We start from the raw sequence: 19214 nt of genomic DNA on the forward strand, positions 1-19214 counted from the left end.
GAACGAGGAAGAAGATTTTAGTTGTAGCTTAATGTACTCAAGTTATATTGACAAGTATTCGGTTGTAATAGTTACATAAACCAAGTATTATCCACTCTTCAGTATTATACGTGAAGTCTTAGTTTCTTTATTGCATTTATCATTATATTTTTTTTTCCTATTAGGAACAGATGTTGGGATAGATTCTAAATTTTTAGCCTCGTCTATGGGTGTCAGTGCTAAAACTATCCAAGGCATGAAGGCTTCTTTCTTTGGAGATTTGGATGGTAATGCTTTTAATCTTCTGCTGGCTTCTCATGATTTCTAATTGTTATACTAGTTTCATTTACTTAAAGTTATTCTCTTAATGAAAATGTTGACTGCTTTACGAATTTAATGACCCTATTTCCAACAGAAAAGAAATCAGGACGCAGAGATATTGAGCTTGATGAAGAGAAGGACTTGAGGTTCAGTTTGAAGAAGTCTGGCGACAAGATGGCCGCTGGTTTGTTTGGTGCCTTTAAGTACCCTGCAACTTTGTCTTTACCCCAGTCGCCAGCTCTCTCAGATCAACAGAGCAAAAATGGATATGAACCTGTCGCCTTTGGAAAATCAGGTTGGAACTCTTTTTTTTTTTCATAATGAAACAATTTGCTTGACTGAAAAAAAATTATTTACAATAATTCTAATGCTTTATTATTTATCTTTTATTGGCATAATTTATGTACTAAAGTTGAACCTCAATCTAAGATGTATAGTAAACAATACTTTGATTGTTCTTGTTTGTACTTGATTTAGCATTTATGTTTGTGTTTCTATAATGCTAAACCTAAACAGTACTTATTTTATATACTCTGGAAAAAAATATGTATTTAGTCTACAGATTTTAAAATAATCAAAATTTCTGTGATGCAAATGTCAATTATGTAGCATACAACTTTGTCATGAATATTTTCTATGCTCTAAAGTAATTAGAACCAATTCAGAAACAAAGACAAACTTTCTCTTTCTAAGTTTTTTTCTTTTATGGCATTGGTGATAATTGCTTTATCCTGCGCAGTATTTTAGCCTATTTGAACCTACTATAAGGCAGAATCATTTTCCTTGTAAAATATTTGATTCTCCTGATTCTTTAAAGTTGATATTGTACAACTAATCTAATCATTGCTTTGTCATCTTGAAGCTGCTTGCGAATCAAATCTCAATCCAACTCTTGTTCTACTTATCAGTTGTAAAGTTTCCATTTTAGACCTTGCAATCCATAGGGAAGATGATGTGAAGGTTATGTGTTTTGTGGCCCACCGTTAATGAGGGTGTCATGTGACCAGAACAACGACCAACTGCCTTCACTTTTTCCCAACTAATGTCCGGTACCCATTATAGCATAAAAATTAGAAATTAAAAATCCCAGTCTTCACAGGGTCCCGGGCTCAAAGGCCAAGCACTTTAATGCTCAGCCAGCGCGCCTTCTTTCTTATCAGTTTACTTTTATCTCTGAAATTTGAAGTCTGTTTCTTTATATATATATATGTATATAATTCTTGTATTTTAATACTAGCTAAAACTCTATTTCAGGATTATTTGATGTCAGCTTAGGGAAAGATCTTCTTCGTCCCAAACCACAAACTTTCTTACAGACACCACACGTGGAACATAAACTCATTAACAGTGGCATGCAGTCCCAGGATGCTCCTCCCCGTATTGTAGGGACCCTTGTTCGTCACAACACCCTGCACGTGAAGGACTCTGTGCTCTACAACAATCAGCAGCCTTTTGTTGATGCGGCTTTCTTCATGGGGCGATCATTCCGAGTTGGATGGGGGCTGCCGTGGACGCTAGTGCACAGTGGTGCCCTGATAGGCATTCCAGGTGAGGTGCTGCATTGTGGAGTTGTCATGACTGCATCTTGTCCTCAAGTAGACTGTTACTAGATGAAAAGGACAAAATGTTTGTGAAATGTTGTTGATTGATTTCAGTTGATTGTCAATTCTAACTGTTTATGTTAAATTTTCAAAAATACTTCATTTTCACTGAATGATTTTTTTTTGCTATGTAATCAATGGTTTTCATATTCACCTCGCTTAAATGTATTACAATTTTGTTAAAGATTATTTTTGTCATTGTTGTAGTTGTATATTAGCCTCATTAGCTAAGTGCACAGAATTAAAAGGTCTCCACCTGCCCTTTCGACATAAACTAAATAAATATGTCTTAAAAAGAAACTCTCTATGGATACATATGTTGGGCAACATCTACAGATAATCATCATGACAGTTGCTTACCATATCATGACAGTTGCTTACCATATCATGACAGTTGCTTACCATATTATGACAGTTTCTTTTGACATGTGACTACTTAGGATATCAAAACTGTTGGCTATATGTTGGGGGCTCTAAAAATGTAATTTTTTTCATTATTAATATTAAGCGCTGTTTTGCCTTGTCTAACATGGTTAAATAAATAATTCTTTCAAGTAAATGTCTTTGAGCTGAAATATATCAAATAATATTCATGTTGTGATCTAAATTTCTTCACTTTGACCCAATGGTACTCTTGAGATTTATAGTTGGCACCTCCTCATTTGAAATAGAAATAATAAAAATGGCAATGGCTTGAAATCCAGAGAATAAAGATGAGTGCAGTGTTTCACAAGACTGCAAACCCAATTGTAACCTGCATAATTTTCCATATACAACACAGACAAAGACGTTCGTCTGGGATCTATTTACAGCATAAATAGATAGACATAACAGCAATGTCTTTTACTGTAGTTTTTTTTTTTATCTAAAAATAATTGATAATACAAGAGCGTGGTTATATTGTGTTAAATATTTTGTTGACTTTTTCAAACAAAAATCATATGGTTCTTTTACTGTGACTAAATTTTGATCAAAGCACTTAATGTTTTGACTTTTTTTACATTTCTCGTTTTGTTAAAAAAAAATTAAATTAAATTTTATTTTCTATTTCTAGAGGAAGACACTCAAGAAGTGTCACTACTTCCTTTTGCTAAAGGCCGAGCTAAGACACAGCCCAGTACGAAGAGTTGGATGGCCCATGTTGAACAAGTACAAGTGACTGACTACATGGACACCAGGGATTCTAAAATTTTGGTAAATACGCTTTTAATATTTGTAGCTAAAAATAAAAAAAAGATATTTCCTTTTAGAAAATTGACAAAAAAATAACTGACAAATTGTTGAGTTGATGACACTAGAATATACTTTAAGACTTAGACATAGGCGGCATTCCCTTGTTATGGAGAATAAATCCTTCAGTCTTGTCCTTTGTACGAGTTTTTATTTCACATAGCAATCTACATGTCACTTCAGTTGATTCTTTGATGCAAATAGCCTTGTTTATTTTCTAAACCATCAGTCTGTTATATGGCTTTGTATATTATTTTTCCAACACTGTAGTCTGAACTAAATATATCACATCAGTGTTCACATTCTAGCAGTATATAGTATTTGTGCCAAATTAGAAATCTTACATGACAAAAAAATTTTGTTTTTATTTTATTTTCAGAGCCAACAAGAAGCTCTCTTGACTATTCAGCTGGAACATTCTAGATTTAACATGGAAGATGGTTGTCCTGTCTTTGTGCCTGAACCTGGGGTGGCAGCTCTCCATAAAATTGCTGACCTGGTCAGAAATGGCATAGCAGACATGAGTAAGTTTTTCTGTTTACCTTTTTAGAGTGTCTCTGAGCAGTACAGAATCTCTCAGAGAGACTTTTCTCACATGTATGAACACATCTATGCTATTGATGCAGAGTGTACACAGATTAATTCTTATCTTATTGCAATCCTTCATTATCTCAATTTCTGAAGACAAGTGTACATGATTTAGGCCAGTATTTCCCAAAGTGGGGTATGCATACCCCCAAGGGTACGGGAAGAGTTTGAAAAAGGTACGCGTTGCAAATGGTTAACTCTGCTGATTTTTTAAAATACCATTTAGTTTATAAGTTGGAATGAAATATCATATGTTTCAAATCCTTTTTTATTATCTAGTTTAAGTTTTTAGAAACTCAAATACGGTACCATTTTGCATTTTAATACAAATTTTTACAAAGATCAGAAAATGGATAAGGAGTCTACAAATTCCGTAGACACGCCCACTTTTTCAATGTAAAATATTTTTTTAATGTTATTGCTGTGTCTCTGAAGCATGCACAAAATAAACTCACTTATTTAATACTAATTGTGATAGAGTAATTACACAAATAATTTTTTTGTTTGCCGTAAGACTGTACAGTCGTTGTCTCCTGTGATTTCAAACTGTTATGTTGCAGTGTATAGTTTATCTAAATGGATCACATTAAAATGCTGTTCTTCTATTTCTCTGCTAGGTGCACATCCTGATATCAAAGCTCAAGAACACTTCAAAATGGTTTTGTCACTCTGTGTTGCATTATGGGGGAACTTACTAGAAGATGCAGATTTAGGTACAGAAAACATTTCTAACCAGTACTCCTAAGAAACATTTTAATTTAACTTTTTTTTTTTTGTTACTACTCCCTAAAATAGTTGATTATAAAGTTCCTTTAATTGCTCTTCAGACAAAGAAGATGTATACCGTGAGACTCAGCTGCGGAGAGAGATGTTATCAAGATGGCTGACAGAAACAGGTTTCCCTAAAGTCCTAGAAGAAATGGAAGCTGCACAGGTAGAATGTGTTACATTAATCATTGTGCTCTAGGACTTATGATATTATTAAATCTGTTTTATTATAGAACATGTGAGAGAGGTGCTGTGGCTGAGCGGTAAAGCGCTTGACTTCCAAATTGGGAGACCCAGGTTCGAATCCTGGTGAAGACTGGCATTTTTATTTCAGGATTTTTGGGCGCCTCTGAGTCCACCCAGCTCTAAGGGATACCTAACATTAGTTGGGGAAAATCAAAGGTGGTTGGTCATTGTGCTGGCCACATGACACCCTTTTAAACCATAGGTCACAGATACAGATGACCTTTATATCATCTGCTCTATAGACCACAAGGTCTGAAATGGGAACTTGACTCTTTTTTTTTTATTATTATAGTACATGTTATACGAAATTACTTGTAGAAACTCTATGAACTTAACACCTACAGTGGCAATTTAATAAATAACTATTTTTATAAATTTTTTAAATACAATTTTATGTAGATTGATATGATTGGATTTATGTTATTAGTCCCTATTAGTTTTTAACAAATCGCTTTGAAATATAAGTCACCTTAATTTGCATACAGTTTAATTTAATTTAATTTTTTATATTTTATGTTAGGGTAAAGAAGGCTATCTTGAAAAAGTGTTTTCAAAGCTGACCATTGGTGAAATCTCTAAAGCTTGTGAACTAGCGCAGGCAGGAAGAGATCACCGCTTGGCCCTGCTGTTGTCCCAGGCCATGGGCAGTATGGTGACCAGACATATGCTGGCCGTGCAGTTGGCTCAGTGGGCAGAGCAGAATGTAAGTATTGGTCAGCTCTCTTGTCTCATCAACTACAGATACTCCTTCAGAAGAGAAGATAATTGCACCCTATGCTTATCCCTGTGCTCATCCAGTTGTGCATGATAATTAGAGACTTAAACTTTTTTCTTGGCTGATTCAAGCAACCACTTCCATGCTGTCATGGCACTAGTAAAGAATGAGCTCTTGTACGAATTTGTCCTAGCGTATAGAATAAGAAATGTGTATTTATCTTATAGCAAGCAGGCCCAGGACCGGATCACAGGGCACTATGTATATGGTATGACCCGACCCAGTCATGGTCACTACAGTAGTTATGGTTAAAAACTCTTTGCCCAATCCTGGCCATTCAATAAAATCCTTTCTAAATGTCAATGGGATAATGGCACTTACATGTCAATGGGATAATGGCACTTACATGTCAATGGGATAATGGCACTTAGATGTCAATTCCCATAGTCTTGTCTTCTCATTTGGTATGAAAATGGAACACCTCTTCATATACAAAAGTTGTTTTTTTTTAACTTGGTAACTTCCTATCACGTCATACCATTATATGGTGGGAGCCATTTATACTGCCTTGTAGTTCGATAAGTGTTAAAGTGTTAACTCTTTCTCTCTGGAATCATCATACCATTATTTGGTGGTAGCCATACACACTGCCTTGTAGTTCAGTAAGTGTTAAAGAGTTAACTCTTTCTCTCTGGAATCATCATACCATTATTTGGTGGTAGCCATACATACACACTGCCTTGTAGTTCAGTAAGAGTTAAAGGGTTAACTCTTTCTCTCTGGAATCATCATACCATTATATGGTGGTAGCCATACACACTGCCTTGCAGTTCAATAAGAGTTAAAGTGTTGACTTTTTCTTTCTAGAACAACATTCCCCATTGTTAGTTATGAACTTCCGTTTCTACCAGCTCGATGCTTCCATTCTTGTTGCTGAAAACCTCAGTTCTTTTGTTTCCCCCCTTTAAAAGTTTAATCTTAACATGGTGGTGCACTAGCAATGGGCTAATTGAAGAATTCCGTCAAAGCGTGGAAAACAAGGATTATATTGATGCTAGCAGCTGATAGTTAAACATTTTTTTAAAAGTTCATGTACCCTAGCTGAAAATGTTTTCTTATTTCTGTATTGCTAAATATTTGTATGGCCAACTGAAGTCCACTGTTCTCCTCGTTTCAGACTTGCCAGTTCATCAGTAAGCTGAGACTGAAGATCTATTGCCTCCTAGCTGGCCAGTTAGTTTGGAGACCTGGCAGCAGTGAAGGCGACTCTACTGAGGACATCAACACATGCCATGGGCTGGACTGGAAGAGATCCCTGGCATTGCACCTATGGTGAGCCTAGAATTTTATTCTTAGTTTTGAAGAAATGATTTGAGCAACGTATCTGAGTTGTCCAGAACAAATTACAGAATTCAAAGTTAAAGAGCTTATATTGCAAGCTACTACCACCGGTACATTAAATATAAGGGGAAAAAAATGGTTTAGTTCATTTAAAAAATACAAGTAAAGTGAGTCACTTGGGATAGTTCTCCTATGATGGGGATTGAGAAATAAATTAAATTGAATGAAATTGTGTCATATGTATTACTATAACTATATGCATTTTCATCACAGCGGAAAAAAAAATATGCTTCAGGCTTTATGTGTGTAACACAACATTTTCATTTTTTTTTTGTTTTATTAACTGAATTGCAGGTTTAAATCTCCTCCAAATGGTACCATCCAGCATGCATTGCGTCAGTATCAGCAAGGTTTTGAAAGCAATGAAAATCGCAGACCCTATTGCGCCAGGCCATTGCCTCCGTATCTGGAAGAAGAGGAAGAGAACGATGACAGTATTTTTGACACGGCCTACCACCTGCTGTGTTTGTACGCAGATAAATCCTATGGCCTGGAAGCTCTGCTTTCTCCAACCTCATCAACACCATCACATTTAGATTTTAGACTCAGGTAATAAATCCATTCTACCTGTAAATATATGTCTACTGTCAAATCATTGAGGCACCACAAGTTCCTTGTTAGTCATCTTCATTCCGATGAATTCTCTAACATTGTGTGTGAACTTTTTAGAATAAGGAATATTTTTCTATAGCATTAAGTTAGTCATATATCACATGTATAATTTTGAATCTAATAAAAATGTTTAAAAGAATTGAATATTGAAAATATCAGTCAGGTACAGATTTTAAGCTCTCCCTAACCCCTCTACTTCTTGCTTTCATGTATATTTTTAAAAATTATTTATTACAAACTTCTCTTATAGTGTTGTAAATGTTTTTATATAAAAGTTTGAATTATCTGTAATTAGCATAAAATGTGTACATACTTACAACTATCAATATAATAACAAAAGTATTTAAATCTTGTGATATACACATTTATTTATTTGAGCTTAGCTCCAAATCAACTCTATTTGTATGTTTCCCCCCACAGCTGGCATTTGTTACAAGTCCTCCAGTCCTTGCAGTATTGTCACTTGTCTCCCTATCACACTGAGAGCATACACGTCAGCTTTGCCTCCCAGCTAGAGGCCCTGGGACTCTGGCACTGGGCAGCGTTTGTTCTCCTGCACATCAGAGACACTGGCCACAGGCAGCAAGCTGTGATGAGCTTGTTACAGCGTCACATTCAGCTGGGGGACAGTCTAGACGAGAGGGAGACCTTCCTAGTGAATGAACTTCACATTCCAAGTGAATGGCTGCATCAAGCCAAGGTAAACACAATTTTGTTTTCTTTTGCTGTAACCCAGGAAAATTTGCATTGGCTTCTCATGCTAGAAATTAGGTTAGATCAAGACAGTAGATGCAAGTTATTAAGCATTTACTCCATCCAGCTTCCCCATACTATATTTATATTTAAATTACACTGCTAATACTGATTATATCAGCAAAAAAGGGCATCAAAGATTACTAGGAAAAATGTCCTCATTTAATGTTAGCGAAAGGCCTTGGCGATGTTTTACCACTGTCACATCTGCAGTATTTTAAGTTGTTGTATCACTGCCAGGTATGGCAATCTGTAATATTAAAAATAAAAATGAACTTCATAGAATCCTAAATGCTGTTGGTAAGGCATTGGCCAAAAACAAACCTAATATAGGCAGCGCTGTTTGAGAAATACTTTCATAAGAAAGCTAAAAGATTTTTAAAATAAAAAATCACCCTCTGGGTCAGGATTTTGTGATTTTACCATCACAAAGAAGATACAAGACACCGATAGCAAAGACAAACAGACAAAAAAAATCTCTTTTGTTGTCCCCTGGCAATCGAATCATTAAATACAATTCAACTATCTGATATAAACAATGTAATTTATGAGTGAGTCTGGTGTGAATGTATATTTTGGTTTACTAAAGTTATAGGGTGTTTTTTTATGTAATGCACAAATTGTAAGACAAATTTCCTTATGGGTAATAAAGATTATTATTATTATTATAAAAATGTAGTTTATGGAAATTATGTATTTCTTTGTGTCATATGTAATAAATGTATTGTGTGTTGTAGGCTATCAGGGCACATCTAGAAGGTAACTATGCTACTGAGGCCAAACATTGGATATTAGCTGGACATTACAGCAGAGGCCACAGTTTGATTCTACAACACTTGGCTTCAGATGCAATCATCAATGGTGAGTTGAAATACATTTTTTAACGTTTTCTTGAGGGAAAGATGTGTATGAGAAAACCTGAGCTATGGATCACAACTTCCATAAGCACTTCCGTCTAAACTAAAATAATTATTATTATAGCTTTTATACAGCGCTACTTTCATGCTTATAGCATGCTCAGAGCGCTTTTTGGTCCAATCTCATTTGTGGACCGGGGGGGGGGGGGGGGGGGGTATCTAGGAGTTGGTTTTCCATGCTGCCTTTAGGCACTCAGTAAACACAACTCTGCCCGAGTCTGTAGTCAAACCTCGAGCCCCCTTCTAGGTAGCCAAGTTCAAGCACACTTGGCCTCTCGACCACGCTTCCCACTATTGTCATTACTTACACAGATATGAAAGGGGGATTCGTTTTCTCAGACAGCTCCGGTACTATGCATACATGTTCCCTTACATAGTATCTATAACACATCATTGAAATGTTATCTGAATTCTCTTGTGAATGATATTTCCATATTTATAAACCATGATCATTTCTGAACACTTTCAGATGAGGATATGTTTTTAAAGTCTTATTTGGAGCAGCTTGCACCCCCAGAGCGTTCTCTCAGTATATTAAACTGGTCCACATCAGGGAAAGTCTTTCTTGATTTCATCAACATTCGGCAGCGAATAGATCAACTGAAACAGGTTTGGATTTATTTTTCATCTTTAGAATGTTAAACTTCTGCATTTGTGACTTCAACTACTGCCATTGATTGCCATAAGCCTAATTTGAATAAATTTTGAGTATTCAAACTTCCTTTTTTTTATTTTAGTCCAAACTTGTGGATTAATAGTTTATTTTTGAAAAAAAAAATCTAAATTTTACAATTTTTTGTAATCTTCGTTTGTATTGAGGATTAAAATTTCAAATAATAGGATATATACTTTGGTCTTTCCCTTTAGTCCATTGGTAGTTTATATATCACCAGGTTATCCTTTGTGTCCTAAAGTGTCTCACTGTTTTCAACACCTGTCCTTAAGGACATCTGTATATATTTGTCTTACTCTTATCGATTGGAATCAAATGAACTGGAATTTCTTAAATCTCTAGTTAGGGAAACTACACAATGTAAAAAGCCTTGAAGTTTGTATTTTGATTTTAAAGTATTTGTTCTAGATGACTTTCAGTTTTGATATTGCAGATACTGAGTTCATGAATGTAAAAATAATGTCAACTATCTTCTACGTATTCATATGATGTACAAAAAAAATGATTTTCATGAACAGTATTTACTTGCCTTTAAAAACTTCATTTTTTTTTTTATTTGATGTTTCAGTCGGAGCCTACGGCTTATGACCTTGAAGAGCTGGAACCAGATGTTTTGTGTTTATGTAACAGGGTGAAAAACCTGCCATGCTATAATGCCAAAGACCGTCTGTGTCAGGCGGAGATGTCCAAGACTATAGCCAACTTACTCAGAACTTTGGTTTTTCTTTGTGGGGAATCACCTGTCCAGTAAGACATTTTGATCCTAGTTTTTTTTCAGGAAGGACGTTTAGTTTCCTTAGTTCTTAGTTGGTAAATAAAAGGAAATAATTTAACTTGTGCAAATGTGTTATCTAGCCTAGACACAGCTCCTGTACTTAATAAATGTCCACCAAATAGTTCAGGCTAATAGTGGCACTTACTAAAATCATAATCTAAGACTAAATTCTTTATTGATCCTTTTTTATTATTATAGCTTTTATATAGCGCTACTTTCATGCTTATAGCATGTTCAGAGCACTGGCGGATCCAGGGATCCCCCCAAAGGGGGGCGGACGAATTTTAGTATAGAATTCACACAATTTGTATACGAATTTATTACTTATGTTAATAATATATACTAATTATTTATATTTCAACCTATTTTTAGATTTTTTCGCCCCCCCCCCCTTCTAGTAATTTGGCCAATTTGGTAGGGTCGGGAGGGGGCGATGGCATCAATCCGCCCCCCCCCCCCCATTTATTTGTAGAAATCACAGCTTGCTAACAGAATCAATTAAATATCTATATGATTAAAACTTTTTATTGGTATTTTAATAGGTCTTTATATTATGTCGTTCATCTTTGGCCGATTGGAAGGGGAGGAGCGAATACCTCTACTGCCCTTCCCATCTAAACCCTTTGAGTGGGGGGGGGGGCGGTCCTACTTTTATGGAGAAATCATAGTATGTGAACAAAATTAGTCGAATATCTATATAATATAAACAGGTGGAAGTGCGATACATGCAATCACCTTCACCCCCATCGGACAAACCAATACTTTTTCGTTTTTGTATTATAGTAAGAAATTACAAAATAATAAAAAAATATGTCACTAATATAATTTATATATGCTATAAAGTAAATTCTTATATCGAATCGCCCAACCCCTATTCTTTAAAGCAAAATGCAATCATTAGCAGAAATTATAAAAAGGAGCGAGGATTAATCGTTTTCATTTTACCGCCCTTCCCCTTTCCAGAGTTTGTGTAATTTCACATGAATTTATCATAACTATTTTAAGAAAGACTTTGCTTTGGAAAAGTTATAATTCAAACGAAATTTTTCAATATAAGAGTCACGGTTGAATTGAGTTCAAAAGCCAGATAATCTTTTCCTAGTCGACTTTTTCCAACCTTTACTCTATCTCATATTTTTCTAGTTCAATAAATTTGGGACTATAACTTACAATTTATGCTTACATTTTATTGAATATTATTAATCGATTTTTTTTTGTTTCGGCGGCGATCCTCAAAGCCTTAATCTAAATATGTTGGGTATCTTATCTTTTCAAAGAACAAATCGGTTGTATTTGCAATGTATTAAGGGACTATAAATTCATATTAGAATATTTTAATATTTTTCCATATTATTCAAAAGGCCCTTTATAATAGAATGAATAATGAGCTGTAGGTCAGGAGAATGCGTTACTGCAGTGAAGAATGCCAAAAAAAACGCTTTTAGCGTTGAGGTTTCGCCCCGAACCTCACTGATGAATAATAAGCTGTAGATGTCAGGAGAATGCGTTTCTGCAGTGAAAAATGCAAGAAAACGTCTGGGCTTCGCCCCGAACCCCACTGATAAACAATGAGCTGTAGATGTCAGGAGAATGCGTTTCTGCAGTGAAAAATGCAAGAAAGCACTTTTGATTGATATATATATATATATATGTGCTGTACGCATTTTTATGCATAGGGTTAGGGTTTACTGGGCGTTAGGGTTAGGGTTTGGAAAAAAATCGCCCCCCCCCCCCCCCCCCCCCCCCCCACTCCAAAGTTCTGGATCCGCCAGTGGCTCAGAGCGCTTTTGGTCCCAATCTCATTTGTGGACCAGTGGGGGGAGGGGGTATCTAGGAGTTGGTTTTCCGTGCTGCCTTTAGGCGCTTAGTAAACACAACTCTGCCCAAGTCGGGTGTCGAACCTCGAGCCCCCTTCTAGGTAGCCAAGCCAAGTTCAAGCGCACTTGGCCTCTCGGCCACGCTTCCCACTATTTCCTTATTGGAAATGTGTTTTGATTACAAGGACTTTTTGTTTTTCTCTATTAAAAAACAACATTCTACAAAACAGAATGGCAAAGATGTTCATTGAGTGACTACACTACTAAGCTCTGAAATCTCAAAATATGTAATTAACAGTTTGACAAGCTGAATATTCATGTCTACTTTCATTACTTTATAGTTTCTGCATATATGTTGAAGAATATTAGTAGTTTTTAATATATTGAATTTAGCTAATGCTTTTTAATGAGGACTATACAAATGGCAATATATTAATGCAGATTATTTTGTACTAGCACATACTTAAAGATCTGTTGACTGTATTTAGATATATACAAATATATACTCAGTCAACACACACACAACTTATTAATTTTAAACAAATATATGGCTCCTCCTGAGTCACTGGTTTTGGTTTCATCTTGAGACGGGGCAGAATCTGGAGTGACTGATCATGCCAATTCTGGAGCGGCAGATTTTTGCCACAGTTTGTTCATTTAAATACATCTGTTCTAGGGCTAGCTGATAGGGCAGCTTTCATTTTCTTTCTCTTGACTACAGCCGCTTTATTTCTTTTGCTCTACGACATATGGCCTAAATTGTGCTGATGTGCCTAAAATCAAAAAATCATATCTTTGTTCTAGGCGAGGTTCATACCAGCACCACTACGCACATTCTGTCTCCCTGCTGTCCTGTCTTGTTAAACACATACACACAGGCATACAACTGAATGTCACCATTTGATTAAGTGCAATCAAGCTTCAACAACTTATAACTTGCAACTTTTTTTTTGTTTATTTTACCAGGTTGCTGACCAAGTGCATTGCAGATCTTCCCATGCCTGAAGACTACATGCGCCAAGAGTTACAGGCCTTGACCAGTGCCTATTTGCTAGAAATAGTGTAGGCTTTTTTTTGTAGGCTTTAGTTGCTCCTGAGAAATAATTCAACCAAGAAACATCCTCAAGTTGATCTGTGAAACAGTTCTCCAAAGTAAATGCAGTATCAGTGGCTAAGTGACAAAGTCTTCCTAAGACAATAGTCCTCTGTTTGTATTCTGTGTAACATACATATTTATAAACCTAGCAAAGAGCTAGAGAAAGTTTAATTTTAAATGATCAAAAACTATTTGAGGAAATCAAAATTTCCACATGTTACTCGGTTTTTGTTGGACATAATAGAAATTAAAGTCTGTATGCAGTGCTTTGTAAACTTTTAAACTTTTGTCTACGTAAGAATTTTATAACAAGAAAACTCTTGTCTTGCTTGCCTTTTTTTCTTTTCTTTTCTACAAGTAAATAAGACTTTGTGCTAAATTGATTGAAATATATTGTATTCACTGAAAACTCAAAACAGTTTAAAATATCTAGATACTAATTCTCTGATGTACCAAACAGTGTAGATCCAGTCCTGACATTATAATCTTTGAACTAATTAGAAGTTGTTATATTCTGTACTTAAAGTTTTTCCTTGGAATGTAAACGTTTGCCATTTCAAAATGTTTTCACTTGATCTAAATTTAGCCTACTGAAGTGACAGTTGTTTGTTTTGTTTTTTTTTTCTTTTCATGATCAATATCATACATTCTGATCCCATATTTGTCGAAGAACAGAAATTTTGTTTACAAAAAAAAAATATTTTAATTGTTTATACAATAAGTCTATTGTTTGATTGTGTTATAGGATGTCTGAGGACTATTTAGCTTGTGCCCTGCATCTCTTGAAGACTTATTTTGTACATTAATTTTCCAAGCTTGTAAGCATTGAAACTAAAAATGTACATTTTATAGAAACATTGATAGGCTTAGAATAAAGCGTATCTAAAATTATTGAGTTTTGAAATTTTAAAAAAGTAGGCAAGAGTTTTCTTGAAGATGTCTTCGTTTGCTATATTAAGACTTTGATTAGAACATAAGATTGATTATTAGATGTTAAAGTTTAAAGCTCTTATTAAAATATTATGGAGTTGGTAACAGCAATGTAAAAAAAACAAATGCCTGATGTAAATAATAAAAAAAGATATTTTTTTGACATCATCAATTGTATGCATGAAGCTGAATGTTGGAATGAGTGAGTCTGGTTTTAACAGTTTTGTGATTGTTCCTCGGTGACATATGTATCTGTGTTTTACTAAGTGACTTAATAAAGTGATGAAAGAAGTTGATTTGTTTCTTGTTCAGTTTTATACACATTTACTGTGTTCTCTGGTTTTTAGTTGAAGAATTATAGAGTAGCCAACAATGAGTTAAATCATCCAAGTATTGTCATAATACAATGAAGTCAAATCTGATATAGGGATATCAATACAATTAAGTTAAGTCTGACATAGGAAGAAGGACTCTATACAAATTTGTCCTAGCATGTGGAATAAGAAACGCCTATATGTTCTTAATGTCATTGCAAATAATTAATAATGAGTCTTTTGGGTGTCATTCCAGTGTAGCAAACTGTTAATCGTGTCTAGTTCGGTGGGAAGCGTGGTCGAGAAGTGCGCTTGAACTTGGCTTGGCTTGGCTACCTAGAAGGGGGTTCGAGGTTCGACACACGACTCGGGCAGAGTTGTGTTTACTGAGCGCCTAAAGGCAGCACGGAAAACCAACTCCTAGATACCCCCACTGGTCCACAAATGATACTGGACCAAAAGCGCTCTGAGCATGCTATAAGCATGAAAGTAGCGCTATATAAAAGCTATAATAATAATACTGCGGCTTTTGCATGAAATTTATTGGTACAACATTGGTTAGGTAGAAAATATCTTAAAAGCAACTTTTCAAATGGTTAGGCCTACATTCAAAAGTTGAATATTGCAGCTCCTGCATGAAATCGGTGATAGGCTAAAGTTTAAAAAAACAACAACAGAACTTTTGTGGTGTTCGATATTCTTCATTGCTTTAGCCTCTCAGTTATACGCATTTTCTGCGACAAATGTTACAAAATGTCTAGGTTACAACTATGTTTTAAGCTGGGAGATTATTGTAACAAGGTCAAATGCTGCACACTGTTTATTTTACACGTTTCGGATGTTTCTTCAGAATGGACCTCATTCACCAATCGTAAACAAACAACATTTAGTCACGTGATCTTATTGATAAAACAACGGGAAAAAAACTGTCACGTGACAACCATCATGAGATCGTAAATTGTATAGAAGAGATAGAGCACCACGTGGCTAAATGTTGTTTGTTTACGATTGGTGAAGGAGGTCTGGCCTCACTAAATTTTCATTCGTCCTACCATAGACTATATATTACATGCTACATGCATCCTACGCGTCAGTTTTTTATTTTATTTATTTATTTATTTTAATTAAATACGCCAATGTGTGTAAGTGTGTAAGCAGGATGGCTGCCTGGTCGTGCGGTTTGCACGCTGGACTGTCGTTCGGATTTATCGACGGTCGAGGGTTCAAACCCTGCCCGCTCCCATCCCCCGTCGTCCTGCGGGATGTTTGGACTAGGAAGTAAACTATCTTCAACTCTGAAGGAACATCCGAAACATGTAAAACAAACAAACAAACATGTTGATGTGTACTGATACACTGACACTACTAGACATCTTTTTGATTATAATGTCAATATAAATAGCCAACCTGAGCAGATCTTACAACAGGTCACGTGATCTCGAAATTCTCGTGCCGCTCGAACTTATTACATTTTCACGGTCCCACAGCGCTAGAGCTCTTTGCATCGAGGCATTTATTATTTTTTTTTTAACAAGAAAATTGTGTCGTAAAATTTTAGATGTCGAGAAACAGAAAAAATCTCCGATAGACGTAAAGCTAACCCTGTGCTTATTAAGAATGTAGACATTATCGTTATCAATAAATTATAATAATGAGGTAAGCCTACTTATTTATTATTATTCATTCATAACTGATTAATTGAATAAATCTCCCTCTTAAGCTAGAATTTATAATAAAGTTAAGTAGACTAGTAGACATTTTCATCGAATGGATTAGAATTTTAAATTAAGATTCAACTAATAGACTTTCATTCAATATCTAGGTCTATATGCCCTTCTGTATCTATGAAAGCTTAGGCCTTTAAGTCACAAAGTAAATTTGAGAAGTGAAACAATAACGTAGGAAAGAAATGAAGGTTCCATAACTCTTGTCTAAATCATTCAAAAGTCCATGCAAAGCGAATTTTGAAAGAAGTCGAGGTCTAGATATAGATTTAGATCTATATAGATCTAGATCTACTCGAATCTAGATCTATTATTTCATTTTTGTACACAAATAGAAAATGCAGATCTAGTTATAAACATTGGAATTAGTTTATCTGACTAGATACGCAGAAACAGGTTTCTAGTAGGCCCTATATTTTACATTAAATGATTAATCATAATTAAATAATTAATGAAATGTCTAAGATCTAATAATGTTCATTAATGCAGCATAAAAAACAAAACATTTCTTAGAATTTCTAGATCTAGAAGTTTACATTTTACATTCTTTAGGTTCGTATTCTAGATCTAGACTCTAGATAGGAAATAATAGGATCATTTGTCACAAGTCAAGTCCAATGTCCTCGAAGCTTGCTAAGATCTTCCCTTGTGTCTGAGTTGGAACACTACACTGACAGACACAAGAAATTGTACTAGACTCTAGATCTCATCTGTAGATCTAGATCTCTAGAGTCTGAGATCTATCTAGACTAGAACATGAAACGATCAATGTGCTCAGCAAGCTGAGGAGTATTGACAGTAGTGTAAGTATACAATTACAAATGTAAATTTAAAATTAGCCTAAATGTAATTTTTAACTTAGAATGCAATTTCACAACTTTAACCTTTTTTAGACTTTTAGATGCACACTTGGGCATTGGCACATGTCTGTGTGTTTCAATGAAATTCAACATTTCATTCAAAAACAATGAAATGATGTATGTACATAAACTAACATTCAATTTGATCCTCTTAGGGCTGATTTAAACATGTCTGGGACTATTGCAATACATTTTTGTTTATCTTTAAAATTGTCTGTTCTCAAAGTTCCTTAACTCTTACTTGTCTTGGGTTTTCATTATCTCTTTGTTGTTGCATTTTTTCCTTTGTAATTAATTGCTTTTTATCAATGCCTTTTAACATTTATACTAAAAAGTTTTATTTTGGATTTTCATTTTTAGGACATTGCATATGTAATTTTGCTTTAAAAGTCATTAATAGCTAATTCTAGAGATGTTTTAGACAAATACACATGAAATATAGACATTTAACTCATGCTTGGTTCTTCTATCTACTTAATTTTACTTAATTACTTGTTACCTTTATTTATATTTTATTCGTATATATTTATACAAACATTAGGTGCTTGAAGCACTTGATGGTTACTTATTTATATGTACTACAATTGTTTGCACCACCTATATCAGCTTAGTTCACTTTCTTTTCTATTTATAAATAGTATTATAGTCTTAGTAATCAAATGCTATCATTATACTTTTTAATGTATACCAAATGTTAATTAAAAATGTTCCTAAAATAGGAAAGCCACTAACAACTCCTACTTTTATCTTTTTATTGCATTATTTCTTTTGTAATTAAATGCTATTTTCAGGCCACTATCAAATATTAGATGGTTGAAATTCTAGAGGTGTTTTAGACAAATACACATGAAATATAGACATTTAACTCATGCTTGGTTCTTCTATCTACTTTATTGCCTCTTTACTTAATTACACATTACCTTTATTTATATTTTATTCTTTATATATTTATACAAACATTAGGTGCTTGAAGCACTTGATGGTTACTTATTTATATGTACTACAATTGTTTGCAACACCAATATCAACTTAGTTCACTTTCTTTTCTATTTATAAATAGTATTATAGTCTTAGTAATCAAATGCTATCATTATACTTTTCAATGTATACCAAATGCTAATTAAAAATGTTCCTAAAATAGGAAAGCCACTAACAACTCCTACTTTTATCTTTTTATTGCATTATTTCTTTTGTAATTAAATGCTATTTTCAGGCCACTAAGCATATTAAATATTAGATGGTTGAAATTCTAGAGGTGTTTTAGACAAATACACATGAAATATAGACATTTAACTCATGCTTGGTTCTTCTATCTACTTTATTGCATCTTTACTTAATTACACGTTACCTTTTTTTATATTTTATTCTTTATATATTTATACAAACATTAGGTGCTTGAAGCACTTGATGGTTACTTATTTATATGTACTACAATTGTTTGCACCACCTATATCAGCTTAGTTCACTTTCTTTTCTATTTATAAATAGTATTATAGTCTTAGTAATCAAATGCTATCATTATACTTTTCAATGTATACCAAATGCTAATTAAAAATGTTCCTAAAATAGGAAAGCCACTAACAACTCCTACTTTTATCTTTTTATTGCATTATTTCTTTTGTAATTAAATGCTATTTTCAGGCCACTAAGCATATTAAATATTAGATGGTTGAAATTCTAGAGGTGTTTTAGACAAATACACATGAAATATAGACATTTAACTCATGCTTGGTTCTTCTATCTACTTTATTGCATCTTTACTTAATTACACGTTACCTTTTTTTATATTTTATTCTTTATATATTTATACAAACATTAGGTGCTTGAAGCACTTGATGGTTACTTATTTATATGTACTACAATTGTTTGCAACACCTATATCAACTTAGTTCAC

At 34.3% G+C, this 19214-nt stretch overlaps 2 protein-coding genes across 6 annotated transcripts in view; both read left to right on the forward strand.

The window, feature by feature from the left end:
• LOC106054702 (nuclear pore complex protein Nup98-Nup96-like) overlaps positions 1–14718 on the forward strand; it is a 32757-nt gene extending 18039 nt beyond the window's left edge. For all 5 annotated transcript variants that reach the window (XM_056037220.1, XM_056037218.1, XM_056037222.1 and 2 more), the window contains 15 exons: positions 165–266; positions 395–595; positions 1555–1848; positions 2956–3095; positions 3511–3655; positions 4337–4432; positions 4547–4653; positions 5254–5436; positions 6626–6780; positions 7144–7398; positions 7882–8161; positions 8952–9075; positions 9601–9740; positions 10373–10551; positions 13363–14718. In XM_056037220.1, coding sequence (XP_055893195.1) covers positions 165–266; positions 395–595; positions 1555–1848; positions 2956–3095; positions 3511–3655; positions 4337–4432; positions 4547–4653; positions 5254–5436; positions 6626–6780; positions 7144–7398; positions 7882–8161; positions 8952–9075; positions 9601–9740; positions 10373–10551; positions 13363–13462 — 2501 coding nt within the window. In that variant the 3' untranslated portion in view covers positions 13463–14718. The remainder of the gene's footprint in view (positions 1–164; positions 267–394; positions 596–1554; positions 1849–2955; positions 3096–3510; positions 3656–4336; positions 4433–4546; positions 4654–5253; positions 5437–6625; positions 6781–7143; positions 7399–7881; positions 8162–8951; positions 9076–9600; positions 9741–10372; positions 10552–13362) is intronic.
• A 1981-nt stretch (positions 14719–16699) lies between these two features.
• Positions 16700–19214, forward strand: part of LOC106054721 (uncharacterized) — a 29673-nt gene continuing 27158 nt past the window's right edge. Inside the window, exons 1-2 of the mRNA XM_056038374.1 lie at positions 16700–16856; positions 17013–17263. The gene's annotated coding sequence lies outside the window, so the exon portion shown is untranslated. The remainder of the gene's footprint in view (positions 16857–17012; positions 17264–19214) is intronic.

This window comes from Biomphalaria glabrata, chromosome 8, assembly GCF_947242115.1.
Source record: "Biomphalaria glabrata chromosome 8, xgBioGlab47.1, whole genome shotgun sequence".
Lineage (NCBI taxonomy): Eukaryota > Metazoa > Mollusca > Gastropoda > Planorbidae > Biomphalaria > Biomphalaria glabrata.